Below are 13,723 nucleotides of genomic sequence, written 5' to 3' on the forward strand. Positions count from 1 at the left end.
GTAGTTTCTGGGGGTTTTTCCCCCTTTTTATCGATCTATTTTCTACGCCACAGAATATTTTCTAAAACTATTAAGCTTTTTATATTCTTTATACAATTTAGAAGAAAAAGTTCCTCTTGATTAATTTTCATTAACAGAGCCGTTTTTGAGATATTTCAATTTTAATTTTAATTTTCCTTAATTAAATCAATAACATTAAAAGTGAAATATCTCCAAAATGGCTATGTTAAGAAAAATTAATCAAGAAAAGCTTTTTTTCCTAAATTACTTAAAGAATATAAAATGCTTAATAGTTTTAAAAAATATACAGTGGCTTAGAAAATATGGCAAAAAAGAAGTAGAAACCCCAAAAATAAATCAATTTTTGATCAATTTCCTATAGATTTATACAAAAATATAAACCAATAGAATCTTAATATATATTAAAATGTTTTAAAACATGCCTTATGCTTTACCTAAGGGTCTTATATCGTTCTGAACTTTCCCTTCGAGTTCCTAGTCATAAGATTTTTTTCTATAAAAAAGCAAACAGTAGTAAATTTATTATTTATTTAATAAATATTGTAACCATGTTAATATATTAATAATATATATAATTTATTTAAATTTTTCTAATTTAAATTTTATTATTGCTGTTTTATACTCACTAATTAATATATTTATTATATTATTTTAATTATTACACTGAGTATATTTATAAATTTTAGTATAAATATTAAAAATGAAATTAAAAAAATATTACTAGATCTTGGAAATAAGAAATATTTTGAAAATTTTCTTGTAAGTAAAATTATTAATACTTTTTAATTAGAATTCATTGAATTTTTTTTTATAATCAAACTAATTACAAATATTATAACTATTTATAATTTTTTATTTCTAATTTATGCTTTACCATAATTATTTTACATATATTTTACATACTCCTAAAAATAATACATTAAGACAAAACTCAATTACTTAAATAACATAAAACTATTATTTAATAATACATAATTTTAATATAATTTATACTTTTATGTTTGTTTCCTATAAATTTATTAAGAAAATGAACTATATTTAAAGATTATAAATATAAAAATGATATAAATCATTAAAAAAAAAATTAATGATATAAACTTAAGGTATAATACTTATCCACACCAAAAATCATTAACAATTAATGAATACTAAACATTTTATATTGTTTATTTCATTTAACTTATTCTTCTTAGCTTAAATTGAGTGATTTTTTTTGTATATATTAATAATATTCAATTATAGTCACATATACCAATATCAGTCAGCTGATTTGATTTAATTAAATTACTCCAACAGCCTTGTTTCGATTTACCTTTATTCGTTCACTCAATTCGGGAATTTATTTGCACACCGTAGCCATGCATGCAGCAAACGCAGCCTCGGGAGGACCCCCAAAAAAACCAAAAAATAAAAACACACCACACTAATTAATCCCGTTACCGGTCAATGTCACCATACGAACGGAACCACCTCGGCAAAATACCACCACCGTTCAGTGATTTGATTCAAATTGGCGATGATCGCGTATCGGTCGCACCGGCTGATATCTGGATCGTATGGGGGGCGGCACCACAACACACTAGATAGCGGTTCTCGCGCCCGTTGCCATCGCCGACCCGGTGTGAGAGCAACTGAGCGGGCGTCGAGACGCGGGGCGGGACGGCGCGCCTCTCCCCACCGCCGCCGCCTCCGACGACGTCGGCGGCGGCGATCGCGGACTTTCGATTTGGGATACGCACGGGATACGCCGAGATGCTGGCCCGTTACGTCACCGGGATAGGTCTCCAGCGGCGATTTATGAATGAGCCGACCCCATTGGGGTTGTTGCTGTTGGTGCTGCATCAATTCTATTTTAATCGGCGGCCACAATTAAAGAAATCGGACTAATTGTCCTAATAATACATCTTCTAAAAATATAAACCCTAGCTGCGGTCTTCATCTTACTTTATCTAAATATGTTATATTTATAGCACTGTGTGCAGAACAATGTTTAAAACGCAAACAATTTCCTGTCAGACCATCACACAACAACCGTGTAACAAAATAAATAATCACAGCGTTATCTCAAATATCCTACACTCTGGGCACCGTTCCAGTCTTTTCTAATCAAACACATTCGCAGACGTTTTCCAGCCAGTGTCGTTCACCATTCAGACAATAAACCCATTTAATCGTCTCCCTGATTACAGCAAGACGGCCGTATTCACTTCGGGAAGTTCAGAGACGAGGCGGGCGGCGTGGGGAGGAACCTCTGCGAGTCGCTGTACAAACTGGGATTCCCCGCCGACTTTATCACCGCCCTAGGATGCGACGAGTCCGGACATTTTTTGAGACAGTCCATCCCTGAGGAGTGCACAAATTGCATCCACATGATCCCGGACCAGGGCAGTGCTAGGTGCATCATTGTTTTCGACAAAAATAGGGACTGCAAGTTCCTGCTGGGGGACGTCGACATACATAAACAACTCAACCCAGATGTTGTACGTAATTAAAACTAGGTAATCAACACAGTGAATTGATACCACTTAAGTGTAATTTGTTTTAAGGTGATGGCAAATGAGGAAAAGCTGAAAGATGCGCCGCTGATTGTGATGGATGCTAATTTATCGTTGGAAGCTATGGATAAAATTTTGGAAATTGCTCAAAAATATAAAAAGCCAGGTATGTCTAATTAAAATTTTTATAGCATGTTTTTATAAAACAGATTTGAATTCAGTCCAATTGAAATAAAAAACAGGCATTTCTATTTTTACAACCCATAACTATTAAAAAAGATACTTAACCATGGCATTAATTGATTATAAATAACACACAGAATGTTTCATTTTTATTTCGTATCAATTAATAATAATTCATTAATTGGCAGACCAGTTTTAAAAGTTTGGATGAGAGTGTTATGGGGTACTTTAATTTTATCAGATTTTTTCATATATTTAAATATTATCAGCAAAATGTTTGAATACTGTCCCATTTAAAAGTGTGTGTAACTCATTATCACGAAATTGGAAATCGCATTTTGCGGTGGGCTTTAGCAGCCCACAATATCGAATACGCAGTTTGATGCTTTATTGGGTACGCGCACGCATTATTCATTCACTCCATTATTCAAAGTAATTGGAGTTCCGCATTGTGCGATGCGGTTTCAGTCCTTCATCCAGCAACACATTATGTAATTAGACAATGATTTAATGACAATTTCAGACTGGTGTTACTTCATGTGGTGCTGAAAGGTTTGTGTAATCAATTGATAATGAACCAACTGAAAAATTACCAAATGAGGATAAATAAAACTTATAATAAATTTATTAAATATATTGTGTGCATTTAATTTACAACAATCAATTTGTATAAATACTGTCCAATCATAAAAAACTATACATTAGTACTTAAATATAAAAAAATCCTAAAATTTATATTAATATCTAACAATAAGTCAATAACGGACGGATAATTTTACGTGTGCAGTTTTGTATCACACAAATCCAGATCTAAACAACAGACCTTTAATATTGCAAGCATTTATAAAAATATAGAACGTGAGTGAAGGCACAAATTTAACATTAAAAATGACTGAACTGGGATTGAAATCCTAGACTTAACTATGAACACATTCAAATAATATCCAATTTTAAAAATTCGAGTCATTTTGAATCCCAGCAATGTACTAATAAATTAGTGCCACCCCACGCGGTGTTGGGGGTTGGGGTGCATCTGCATGATCAGATTCTTGGACTCCCTCCTGCGTTCGTAGCTGAAGCGGGCCTCTTTGTACAAAGCGTACGCGGCGAAGGCGTGGAAAAAGAATGAAATGCAGGCTAATCCGTATGACCAGCACAAGTAGTTGAAGTTGGGGTACATGAGCCAGTCGCGTCTCGTGTGGGAACCACCGAAGATTGCCACGGCCAGAAACATGAATACAGCTGAAATAACATAACAAGTTTCAAATAAGGACTAAATTGGATCAATTTTACTCACCAGTTGTTGCCACACAAACAAAATCAATTGCTGACAAGATCCACTCATATCTCAGCACAAACTCAAGTGGCCACCTGCAAACCTGCATGGCCATCACGGCCTGAGACCCAAAACTGAGCAGGAACGACATGGTGACGAACGCCTGCACCACCATCAGCCAAGGTGGCAAAACCCATGCCCTTATTACATGGAATTCTTGGCTGAAGACATGGTTGCAACCTGTGAATGTTTTATCAAATGGGTAGTAAGGATATCTGAAGCCATCGAAGCAGTACTCCCACAAGCCCATGTGTTTGAACTCTGAGTTGGTTCCATCGAAGGACTTCACCCAATATGTACTAAAATTAAACTGGTAATTCAGGGCTACGTAAAAGGAAGTTGTGGTTTACCTGCAGAACGCTATCAATAAAAACATCCCTCCGATGTACGTAATTAAGGCTCCATTTACCAAATAACCTAAGGTGTGCCAATTTATTAGTTATTCAGTCCACAAATAGCTTATTTTTATACTCACTGGAGGCTTTGGGGTAGTTATTCTTTTCGAGTTCCCGGCTCATGTTTGAAAATTCGTTCGCAAATCTTGTTATTATTTATTATTTCGTTTTGTTATCTGTAATCAAAACAAGTCGGTGGTTAGTGATTCATTCCACCTGTCATTCTGGTAGGAAAACAATTTATCCCACGCCCATTTAATCAGTGTTGCCAACTGTTGGAAAACAAAATTGTACCATCGACCATAATTTGAACGTGTTTTGTAATATTTCCGTTACAAATAAATGTGTGTATCATTTGGCAATGTGTTTTTATGAAAAAAAAAATACTTATTTTATATTTTATTGTTTTATATAATACCATACTATACGATACTATACTATACTATACTCTATTATATTATAGTATATCAAACTATAGTCAATATTTATTGAATTATCGGCAATGGTTGTTTAAAATTAATTTTGCGACGCACATAATATATATGTATGTATGTATATATATATATATATATATATGATGTGTAACAGAAAAAAGTATATAATATTTAAATATATTTTTTATGTGGACATAATTTGAATTAAATCCTTTAAAATATCTTACAAACTATTTAGTTTTAAATTTTGTGCTATTTTTCTGGCCAGGACTGTATACAATACTATACTATATTATACGATACTATACTGTGCTGTGCTATACTATATTATACTCTACTTTAGCATATTATACTATAGTAGTATTAAATTGTATATTATATATTATATAATATAAAAGTTATTTAATAAAATAATATATATCCTACTAGGAATATTTCTTTGACCAACCAAATCAGACTAATATATGCGTTTAATGTGTAACAAAAAACATAAAAAGTACAGTAAAGTGGACAAAATTTGAATTAAATCCTTTTCTGAAATATCTTACAAAATGTTTGGCTTTAAATTTTGTGCCATTTTTCTGGCCAGCACTATACTATAGCCAATACTATACTGTATTATACTATATTATGCTATACCATACTGCAGTTGTTTTTTGTTAAATCATTTTTATTGTATTTTCAATTGAGGAATATCAGCAATATTTAGACATTGATGTTTCATGATAATTATTATTTTCCACTTTTCTGTAGAGTAATGTTTCTTTCTACTTACTGAAAGTAAATTTATCTAATAAATTAATAAATAAATAAATCTAATAATCTTTAGCCAACCAAATCAGATTAGTATATGCGTTTGATGTATAGCAAAAACAATATACATAAAAATGTATAGAATATTGAAATATATTTGTTATACTAACTGGACAATATTTGAATTGTTTGGCTTAAAATTTTGTGCCATTTTTCTGGCCAGCACTATACTATATTATACTATACTGTACTAACTATACTATATTATACACTAGTATATATTTTTAAAAGGTATAAGATGGATAGTTTTATTATAGGGTTTAAAAGATATTTAAGAATAAAAATAACCCAAACGCCCCTTAAATATCACATTACAAGAAATACACATTCATAAAATTAACAATGGTGCATTGTGTTGAACAAAAACAATCAACAAATCCTATTACATAGGTATTAGTTGATAACAATAATGTTTGTTTTGTTTAATTAGTTCTTGTAATCGTGTAAATGTGAAATAATATCGTCTCATGGTTTGAAAAACTCATTTCACGGTGTGATTTATGTGACGCCTCATAAATAATATAGATAATTATTGTTATAAACAAAACTCAACTGGAGAAAAACAGTTTTATTAGTACAGAATATTCAATAAAAAGTTGCTTTCAATATACCACAGAAGAGCCTTCTCAATTAGTAACGAATTACTTTGACAATTAAGCGAACCCGTAGCAAGTAAGAACGAAAATGAAACCACCATTCCTCCGTAATGTTCCGCGTTGACTCACGTACTACTGTGCCGCGTAAAGACGTGCGGTTCCATGTGCCGCTCCATGCGAATACGTGGTCAGTAGGTAAACTGGGCGTCTTGGTGTTCCATGACAGAGCGTCAGCAGGTGTGGTCAAAATCAGTTGAGTCAACGGCTCGTTACAAACAATTCCGCTCCTAGTTACCAACTCGGCGACAAGACGTAAACAAAGTGGCCGCTTATGTCCTGAAAATAGTTTCGAAGTGCGTGTGCGGTGCGGTGTCGAGTCGAAGACGCGGAGGAAAGTCGTTTTAGCCTTTTGTTTATGTTCGGCAGCCGCCCATGATGGAGTACGACGAGGTAAACACAACCTGCCGCTACGAGGGTCGGTCCTTGTTTACGTCCCTTTAAATTTTTCCTTGCAGAACAAGAAACGCTCCCTCGCCGGCAACGTGGGCATTGGGTTCTTCGTGGTGGCTTTCGTGACTATAGCGGTGGCGTTTTCGACGCCCAGCTGGCTGGTGTCCGACTACAGGATCACGGGGGCCAAGTTGGACCGTTTCGGGCTGTGGACGCACTGCTACAGGTCGCTGCAGGACCCCACTAATCCCAACAGGTTCTTCGTGGGGTGCAGGTGGATCTACGACCCCTTCACCACGGGCTGGGACCGAATTCGTGGGTTTTTGGTGCCCGGGTTCATGGTGGCGACCCAATTGTTCTTCACCCTGTGCTTTATATCGGCCCTGGTCAGTGCCATCCTCACGCTTTTATATTTCTTGTGTTGCGGGCCTGATATGAAACAGTTTGTGCTGCTCATTAAGTTGAACGCGTGGATTTTGCTGTTCGGCGGTGTTTGTGGGGCCATTGCGGTCATCGTGTTCGCCTCCACGGCCAACAGGAATGGTTGGATGCCGGGACACGACAACAACTTCTTCGGCTGGTCCTTTATATTGGGGTGCATCGGGGTTGTGGCCATGCTAGTTGCGTCCACTTTATTCTTCACCGACAGCTACGTGCAACAACGGAAACGGGACAAACTCAGGGATTCCCAGTCCAGATTCGAAATGGAACGCGAAACGAGGGCCTAACGTGCTTTAAACTCACCGACAAATCCAATCCGTCCATTTGTATAAAGTCATGTTTTTAACTCGCGTAGGATTAGAATAAATTTGGTACTTACAGTACCAAATACCATTACCTTAATTAAACCTCGACTTTAGTTTATTTAAAGTGTTCATAGTGCCTAAGTTTTTTATTATTATAACGATACATTTTGTAGATCTTTTATTATACGAATAAATAACGCAGTATTTGGACATACATTCCATATATATAACAAATTTATATTTAATTTTTATAAAAAATATGCATTTTAGGATGCCTTAAAGTTGCCTTATACTTACATACATAAAGTTGTTTTATTATAAATCGATATTGTTGAATTTTTTAAATGAAAATAAAATTTACCAGTTGAATTGCTGTTTATTACATGCTCAGGATCTACTCCCATTAAATTACTACAAATGTAGAAGGTTAACCAAAAGTTATAAACATTTATTTTATAATAAAACTTCAAAGATTTACATAATTAACTTGGAGGCGTTTTCTACTTGATTATTTGCTAATAAGTGAAGCATTGCAAACACTATTGTCAGAGAAAAATATTGTTTTTATTGGAAATAAACAATTGAGGTATAATTTGACCGTTTGTAATATTTTTAATTGGTTTACTATTAGACTAAATTTGATATTTTCAGTATTAAACACTATTTACTTAAAACCTCACATTTATTTTATTTAAAATATTCATATTGCTTAATTTGTTATTACTATAACAACAATATTTGTAGATCTTTATTTTTATTTAATTTTTATAAAAATTATGTATTTTAAAATACCTCAAAATTGTCATAAGAAGAAGAAATTACTAATTGAATTGGGGCCAGAATCTGCTTCCATAAAACTAATACAAATATGAGACTGGTCAAAAATTATAATAATTCATTTAATATAAGTATATAACTACACAAGAGTTATCTAATTAACTTAAAATCATTTTCCCACATGTTTAATGTTCTAGATTGAATTATATGCCAATAAACGACATATTACAAATAATTTTATTAGAGAAAAATATTGTTTTTTAATGGAAATAAACAATTTAAATATAATTTGACCAGTTATGCCTGTTCATTTGTCATTTTTTAACTCGTTTAGGGTGAGATTAAATTTGGTATTCAGTCTCAAATGTTAATTACCTAAAACCTCAGTTTTAGTGTATTTAAAATGTTCATGTTCCTTATTTTTTTATTACTATAACGAAAATTTTTGTAGATCTTTATATATATTTAATTTTTATGAAAATTATATATTTTATAATACCTTGAAGTTGTTTTATATGAAGAAGAAATTACTATCATTAATTTAGTACAAGTATAAAACTTCACTTAGAGATATCTAATTAATTTAAAATCATTTTATCACATGCTGAATATTCTAGATTCAATTATATGCTAATTAACGACGCATTACAATTAATTTTATTAGAAAGATATTGTTTTTAAATGGAAACAAACAATTCAAATATAATTTGAATGTTTGTTCTCACGACAATTTAACTTCATTCAATATTCACAAAAATACTACAGTAATTATCCTTCAACAAACATCAACGTAATATTGTTGTTTTTATATTTTTAAGGAATTGTTTTGAATAAAAAAACCTGTTGTAAATGATGCTCTAACAATTTTTTGCCATTATAGTCAGTGTGTCTTGTCTGTGTAAGATATTCACATTATTCAACAATATTTAATTATAAATAATAAAAATATAATAAGATATTTAAATAAATAATACTATCGTAAGCCCAACTTAGATAAAATGACATTTAATTCCTTTCCTTTATTGATTACACAGTTGGCAACTGTTAATAGATGGGTTATGGGATATTTTGAAAGAAATATAAGATTTTTAATATTTCATTATATATAATCTGCAGTTTTGATTCATTTTCCAAGTTCAAGTTAACAACAAATATACCATATTTTATATTCTAAGAGAAACTCATGGTGTATATTCATATATTTTTAAATATTGATAAACATTATTGATTACACAGTTGGCAACTGTTAATAGATGAGTTATGGGATTTTTTTGAAAGAATTATAAGATTTTTAATATTTTATTATATCTAAACTGCAGTTTTGATTCATTTTCCAGGTGCAAATTAACAACAAATATACCATATTTTATATTTATGTATTTAAAATTAAAATTTTCATAATAATCAATTTAAATTGAACGATGTTAAATGTAAAATGACCATTAAAACCTTATTAAAGGATTAAATGCAGACAGAAAACGTTTTCTCTGCTTTAATGACATCAAGTGAAAGTCTAAGGAGGAAAAGTAAAATTCGAATTTAAATGTATTTAAACTTTTGTTATATTATAAGCCCAATATTTAGTCAACTATACAAATTTAATTGTTTCTTTGTACTTTATATTTAATTATTTTAGAAAACATGGAGGTATATTTTTAATTATTTAGTTTTTTATTATTAGTGCACTTTTATAATTACATGGGTCAATGCCGTTTGCCGCTTCACAGTGATGACGCAGGCGATGGTGCAAGGTAGAGTTCAGATTAATAACTGTAGGTCAAATATAATTTCCTACACAGATATAATTAGTGGGAGACACTCAGTGTTTTGTCCCATGTGTGGAAAGAATGCGTTGCAAAATCCGGCTAAATTTCAAGGTACTTGTTCCATTGTTAATACAATGGGATCATTGAAATTACAAAACGCAGGTTTTACTAAATGTTTAGCATATATTTTGTACAAAACAATTATACCACATATTGTATAAATATGTCTTACAAAAATACAAAAAAATATTATTCTCGAGAGCCTTTGTATATAAAAGTGTGCTCCTGTCTAAAATTTTAATTTGCTTATTAAAAGGTGAATTCCAACATAAAAATATCAAGGTACAATTTTATAAAACTCAATGTGACACTAATATTTCATAGAAGTGAATAAGTGAGTCAGATACTTGAGTCACTATAGCATTATAATTGAGTTAATGACTTAATGATGAACATTGTTGGTTGACTGAAATAATACCTGACAACTAACAATATTATTGCACATTTTAAATGTACGAAAATATTTCTGTGGTGAGAATCACCTTTAATCAGTAAGTATTATCACCTATGGACGGATGAAAAATAATACATTTCATGCAATAACACTTAAGCAATAGTCAAACAAATAAACTATCAATTAAATAATACATTCGAAATACTTTTAGTATCATTAACATTAAAATAAATACAAATTATTACACAAATTAAGAAGCATCTAAAATATTTTGTCTATCAGTATACATAAAAATGGTTAATTATAATATTTATAAAACGATTAACTTGTGCCAATACGAAAACTACAGTTACAGTAGATCTCACATACATTGGAAAATGAGAAAACAAATTATATTTGTAATAAGTACTATATCATTACATAAACTAGTCAATATCATCAAATATTCAGTCAAAATTTAATTGTAAAGAGATTATCAAAAAAAATGAGATCCACTTTAACAAAATTAGCTAATACAACGAAACCAGGCGAAATACTTTCCTTATTATGTACAATTAAGGCACAGTTACATTTTATATGTCTGTGTGGGCCGGCTTCCTAATTTCCAAGCTGTACTGGGACGGCGGGGCGGAGGCCTGGAGCCTCCTGTACCTCGCACGTCTAGCTTCGACCAAGAACAACGATCCGGCCGGCAACAACAGCAAAGAACCAATAACCCCAAAGGCGTACGACCAGCTAAGATCGTTGTGCTGCCAGTACGGCATCCAGTCCCTGTTGTCGCCGTTGGCCCCGAAAATAATCACGGCTATCAAGCCGCAAAAGCCGGCGATAACGAGATTGGCGCCGTTGCTTAGGAGCAACAGTAAGTACTTGTCGTGGTCGCGGCTGCAGAAGCAGTACATCCAGGTGAGGAAGGCGGCGATAAGCACCAAAGTCATGCACAGAGTAAAGAAGAACTGTGTGGCTATGAAGAAGCCGGGTAAAAGGAAGTCGTGGATTATGTAGTATTCTTCTTCGAACACCCACCAACAGCCGGTGAAGTTGAAGTCGTAGTGGTGGCGGAAGTCTTCGAAGTTATCGAAGCACACTTCCCACAAGCCTGAAACAAAGAATTATCTTTTTTTATTTAATTAACATTATTTCCTATTGTGAATAGTAAAACTAATTTAATTAACCCACTTTCTATAATAGTAATGTATTCCTGATTGTACAGTGTTGGCCAAATATGTAAGATATTTCATGAAAGAGTTTAATTCAAATTTTGTCCAGTCAGTATAAAAAATATATTTCAATATCTTATACTTTTTTTGCTTTTTTGTTACACATCTTATAAAGGTCGAAGGTATTATTTTAAACGCATATATTTTCTTGTTATGTATGTATTTAACAATATTTAAATATAAATTATTTTGATTTAAGCACAAAATGAATAATTGGAGAAAGAATATAGTGTACTTATTTTAAGTAAAGCATATAATATTTTGACTGCATTTAATTAGAGGTGTGCATTTCCTAATTATCTCGTTAAAATAGTATATTTAATGTTTTAACTACATTTTATGATGTAATTTTAGCTGTTATGGAAGTTTTATTATGTCAATATAAATATTTAAATAATTTTAGCATAAACAAATGATAATTTTGTAAAACGAAATTCCACAGTGTACCTTGAACAACTAACAACAAATTTAATTCATGATAATACATTGTTTTTCAATTTAGGTAATTTAAATAAATGTTGCTGACAATCTTCTGAAGAGAAATTTATCAAAAACTACAATTACTTGTAGATTTAAATATTAAATGTTTAGTGTAAAATTTAAGTAAATAACATAATTTAATATATGTTATCATGTAATATTTTGTGTAGGGTCATTCCTAGAAACTGTTGTTATATGTTAATTGACCACTCCTCTTCTTGTACCAGTTACAAACTTACCGATTTTCTGGAAGTTGGGTTTTGGAATTTTGCCATCGTTGACTAGCCAATAGGGCGTACAAAAGGATATGAGAACGAACAGAAATGCCGTTACTGTGAGAACAATCGCACAAAGTCCTGTTTTTGTTTTCAACGCCATTTTTCTTCCGCACTGAATCACACACCACCGACAGGTGTTTTCTTATCTACGGTTGGCTTGCCTGCACTCATAGAGATAGAAAAAAATCACCATAGATGTAACTGAATATAGAGTCAAAGCGATTTAATAATATTTAATATTATAAGAAATTACATGTTAAACTTTTAACCAGTTATAAAAAAATATATTTTTTAAATTTAATTAATTATTGTTTATAATAATAATACCGAAAATTATTATATATAATTTTAACTAAACGTACAGTAGTGGACATTATTATAGTAACTTTCTAAAATGTTAAGTATTTTAGCCATAACTCTTTTAGTTGATGTGAATTGTTAAAATAATATTAATTTACTACTGTTATTATAAAAACTATTTTATTCTTATTTTATAAAATGCTGCATATATTTTTCTAAATTAGGACATAAATATAGGAATTTTTATTATATATTTTTTAATTTTATGATTTTTTCTTTACAGTCTTTTATGAGCCAACTGACGTCGAAATCTCCACGAAACCATTCCTAACAAGTCACGGAAGTGCCGTTAAGTTCATCACTCCAAACTTAGCCGAGCTAAAATACATCGCTTCGCATTTCAACATAATTGTGGACGAGAAATTAACGAAATTAGAACAAGTAGCGACGATAGCGAAGCAACTAGGCAATCATGTGGAAAATTTGATTGTTACATTAGGTGAAGACGGCCTGGTGATCGCCAGAAAGGGCCTCGCCAACGAACCTTTTGGAAAACAGTCTTCCCAAGAAGTTTTGGTCAGACATTACCCAGTTACAAAAGTGGAAAACATTGTAAACGTTAGTGGTGCTGGTGACTCCTTGGCAAGCGGAATGATTTGTGGAATTTTGACCGGACTTAGCGAAGAAGTTTGTGTAACTGTTGGAGTGGAGGCAGCTAAAACGGCGTTGAAATCTCAATCAACAGTTGCTAAAGAACTTTTCGACAGGACGCACGCAAGTTGGAATAAAAAATCTCAATACATCAATTTATAAATGGTTTAAAATTTTAAGAATTTATTTTTATACTGAATACATGACACTTAATGTTAATACAAGAACTTGTTTTATTGTCAAATTCATTCATCCTTTTCCACATAAACCTTTTGGTTTTCATTCATTTCATGTTTCAAAAGACTTCATATTTAATGAGCATCGTTCT

At 31.9% G+C, this 13,723-nt stretch overlaps 4 protein-coding genes across 5 annotated transcripts in view; 2 read left to right on the top strand and 2 right to left on the bottom strand.

Annotated features, from left to right (window-relative positions):
- The window catches only part of LOC109598365 (pseudouridine-5'-phosphate glycosidase), a 113,693-nt gene extending 100,099 nt beyond the window's left edge, over positions 1–13,594 (top strand). Inside the window, exons 7-9 of one of the 2 annotated variants that reach the window (XM_020014258.2) lie at positions 2,211–2,501; positions 2,568–2,682; positions 13,028–13,594. In XM_020014258.2, coding sequence (XP_019869817.2) covers positions 2,211–2,501; positions 2,568–2,682; positions 13,028–13,557 — 936 coding nt within the window. In that variant the 3' untranslated portion in view covers positions 13,558–13,594. Of the gene's footprint in view, positions 1–2,210; positions 2,502–2,567; positions 2,683–3,222; positions 3,315–13,027 lie in introns of those variants that run through there. The other variant, XM_020014259.2, reaches the window with a different exon arrangement.
- Positions 3,319–4,710, bottom strand: LOC109598368 (uncharacterized). The gene is made up of 4 exons (XM_020014262.2): positions 4,511–4,710; positions 4,386–4,452; positions 3,997–4,334; positions 3,319–3,941 (listed from the first exon to the last, which is right to left on the bottom strand). Exons 1-4 carry the CDS (start codon positions 4,551–4,553, stop codon positions 3,694–3,696), a joined length of 696 nt encoding a protein of 231 aa, XP_019869821.2. The 5' UTR covers positions 4,554–4,710; the 3' UTR covers positions 3,319–3,693.
- On the top strand, positions 6,309–7,838 carry LOC109598369 (uncharacterized). Its single transcript, XM_020014263.2, has 2 exons — positions 6,309–6,723; positions 6,789–7,838. The coding sequence occupies exons 1-2, from the start codon at positions 6,706–6,708 to the stop codon at positions 7,449–7,451; spliced, it is 681 nt and encodes a 226-aa protein (XP_019869822.1). The 5' UTR covers positions 6,309–6,705; the 3' UTR covers positions 7,452–7,838.
- LOC109598371 (uncharacterized) lies at positions 10,176–12,570 on the bottom strand. The gene is made up of 2 exons (XM_020014264.2): positions 12,406–12,570; positions 10,176–11,565 (listed from the first exon to the last, which is right to left on the bottom strand). The coding sequence occupies exons 1-2, from the start codon at positions 12,542–12,544 to the stop codon at positions 11,039–11,041; spliced, it is 666 nt and encodes a 221-aa protein (XP_019869823.1). The 5' UTR covers positions 12,545–12,570; the 3' UTR covers positions 10,176–11,038.
- Positions 13,595–13,723: the final 129 nt, after the last annotated feature.

This window comes from Aethina tumida, chromosome 4 (genome assembly GCF_024364675.1).
Source record: "Aethina tumida isolate Nest 87 chromosome 4, icAetTumi1.1, whole genome shotgun sequence".
In the NCBI taxonomy this organism is placed as follows: Eukaryota; Metazoa; Arthropoda; class Insecta; order Coleoptera; family Nitidulidae; genus Aethina; species Aethina tumida.

Coding starts and splice junctions, on each gene's coding strand:
- LOC109598368 (XM_020014262.2), bottom strand. CDS start 4,553: ATGAGCCGGGAACTCGAAAAGAATAACTACCCCAAAGCCTCCA. Junction 4,453..4,510: donor TAACTACCCCAAAGCCTCCA/GTGAGTATAAAA, acceptor GGCACACCTTAG/GTTATTTGGTAAATGGAGCC. Junction 3,942..3,996: donor TGTTTGTGTGGCAACAACTG/GTGAGTAAAATT, acceptor ATGTTATTTCAG/CTGTATTCATGTTTCTGGCC.
- LOC109598371 (XM_020014264.2), bottom strand. CDS start 12,544: ATGGCGTTGAAAACAAAAACAGGACTTTGTGCGATTGTTCTCACAGTA. Junction 11,566..12,405: donor ACCCAACTTCCAGAAAATCG/GTAAGTTTGTAA, acceptor TCTTTGTTTCAG/GCTTGTGGGAAGTGTGCTTC.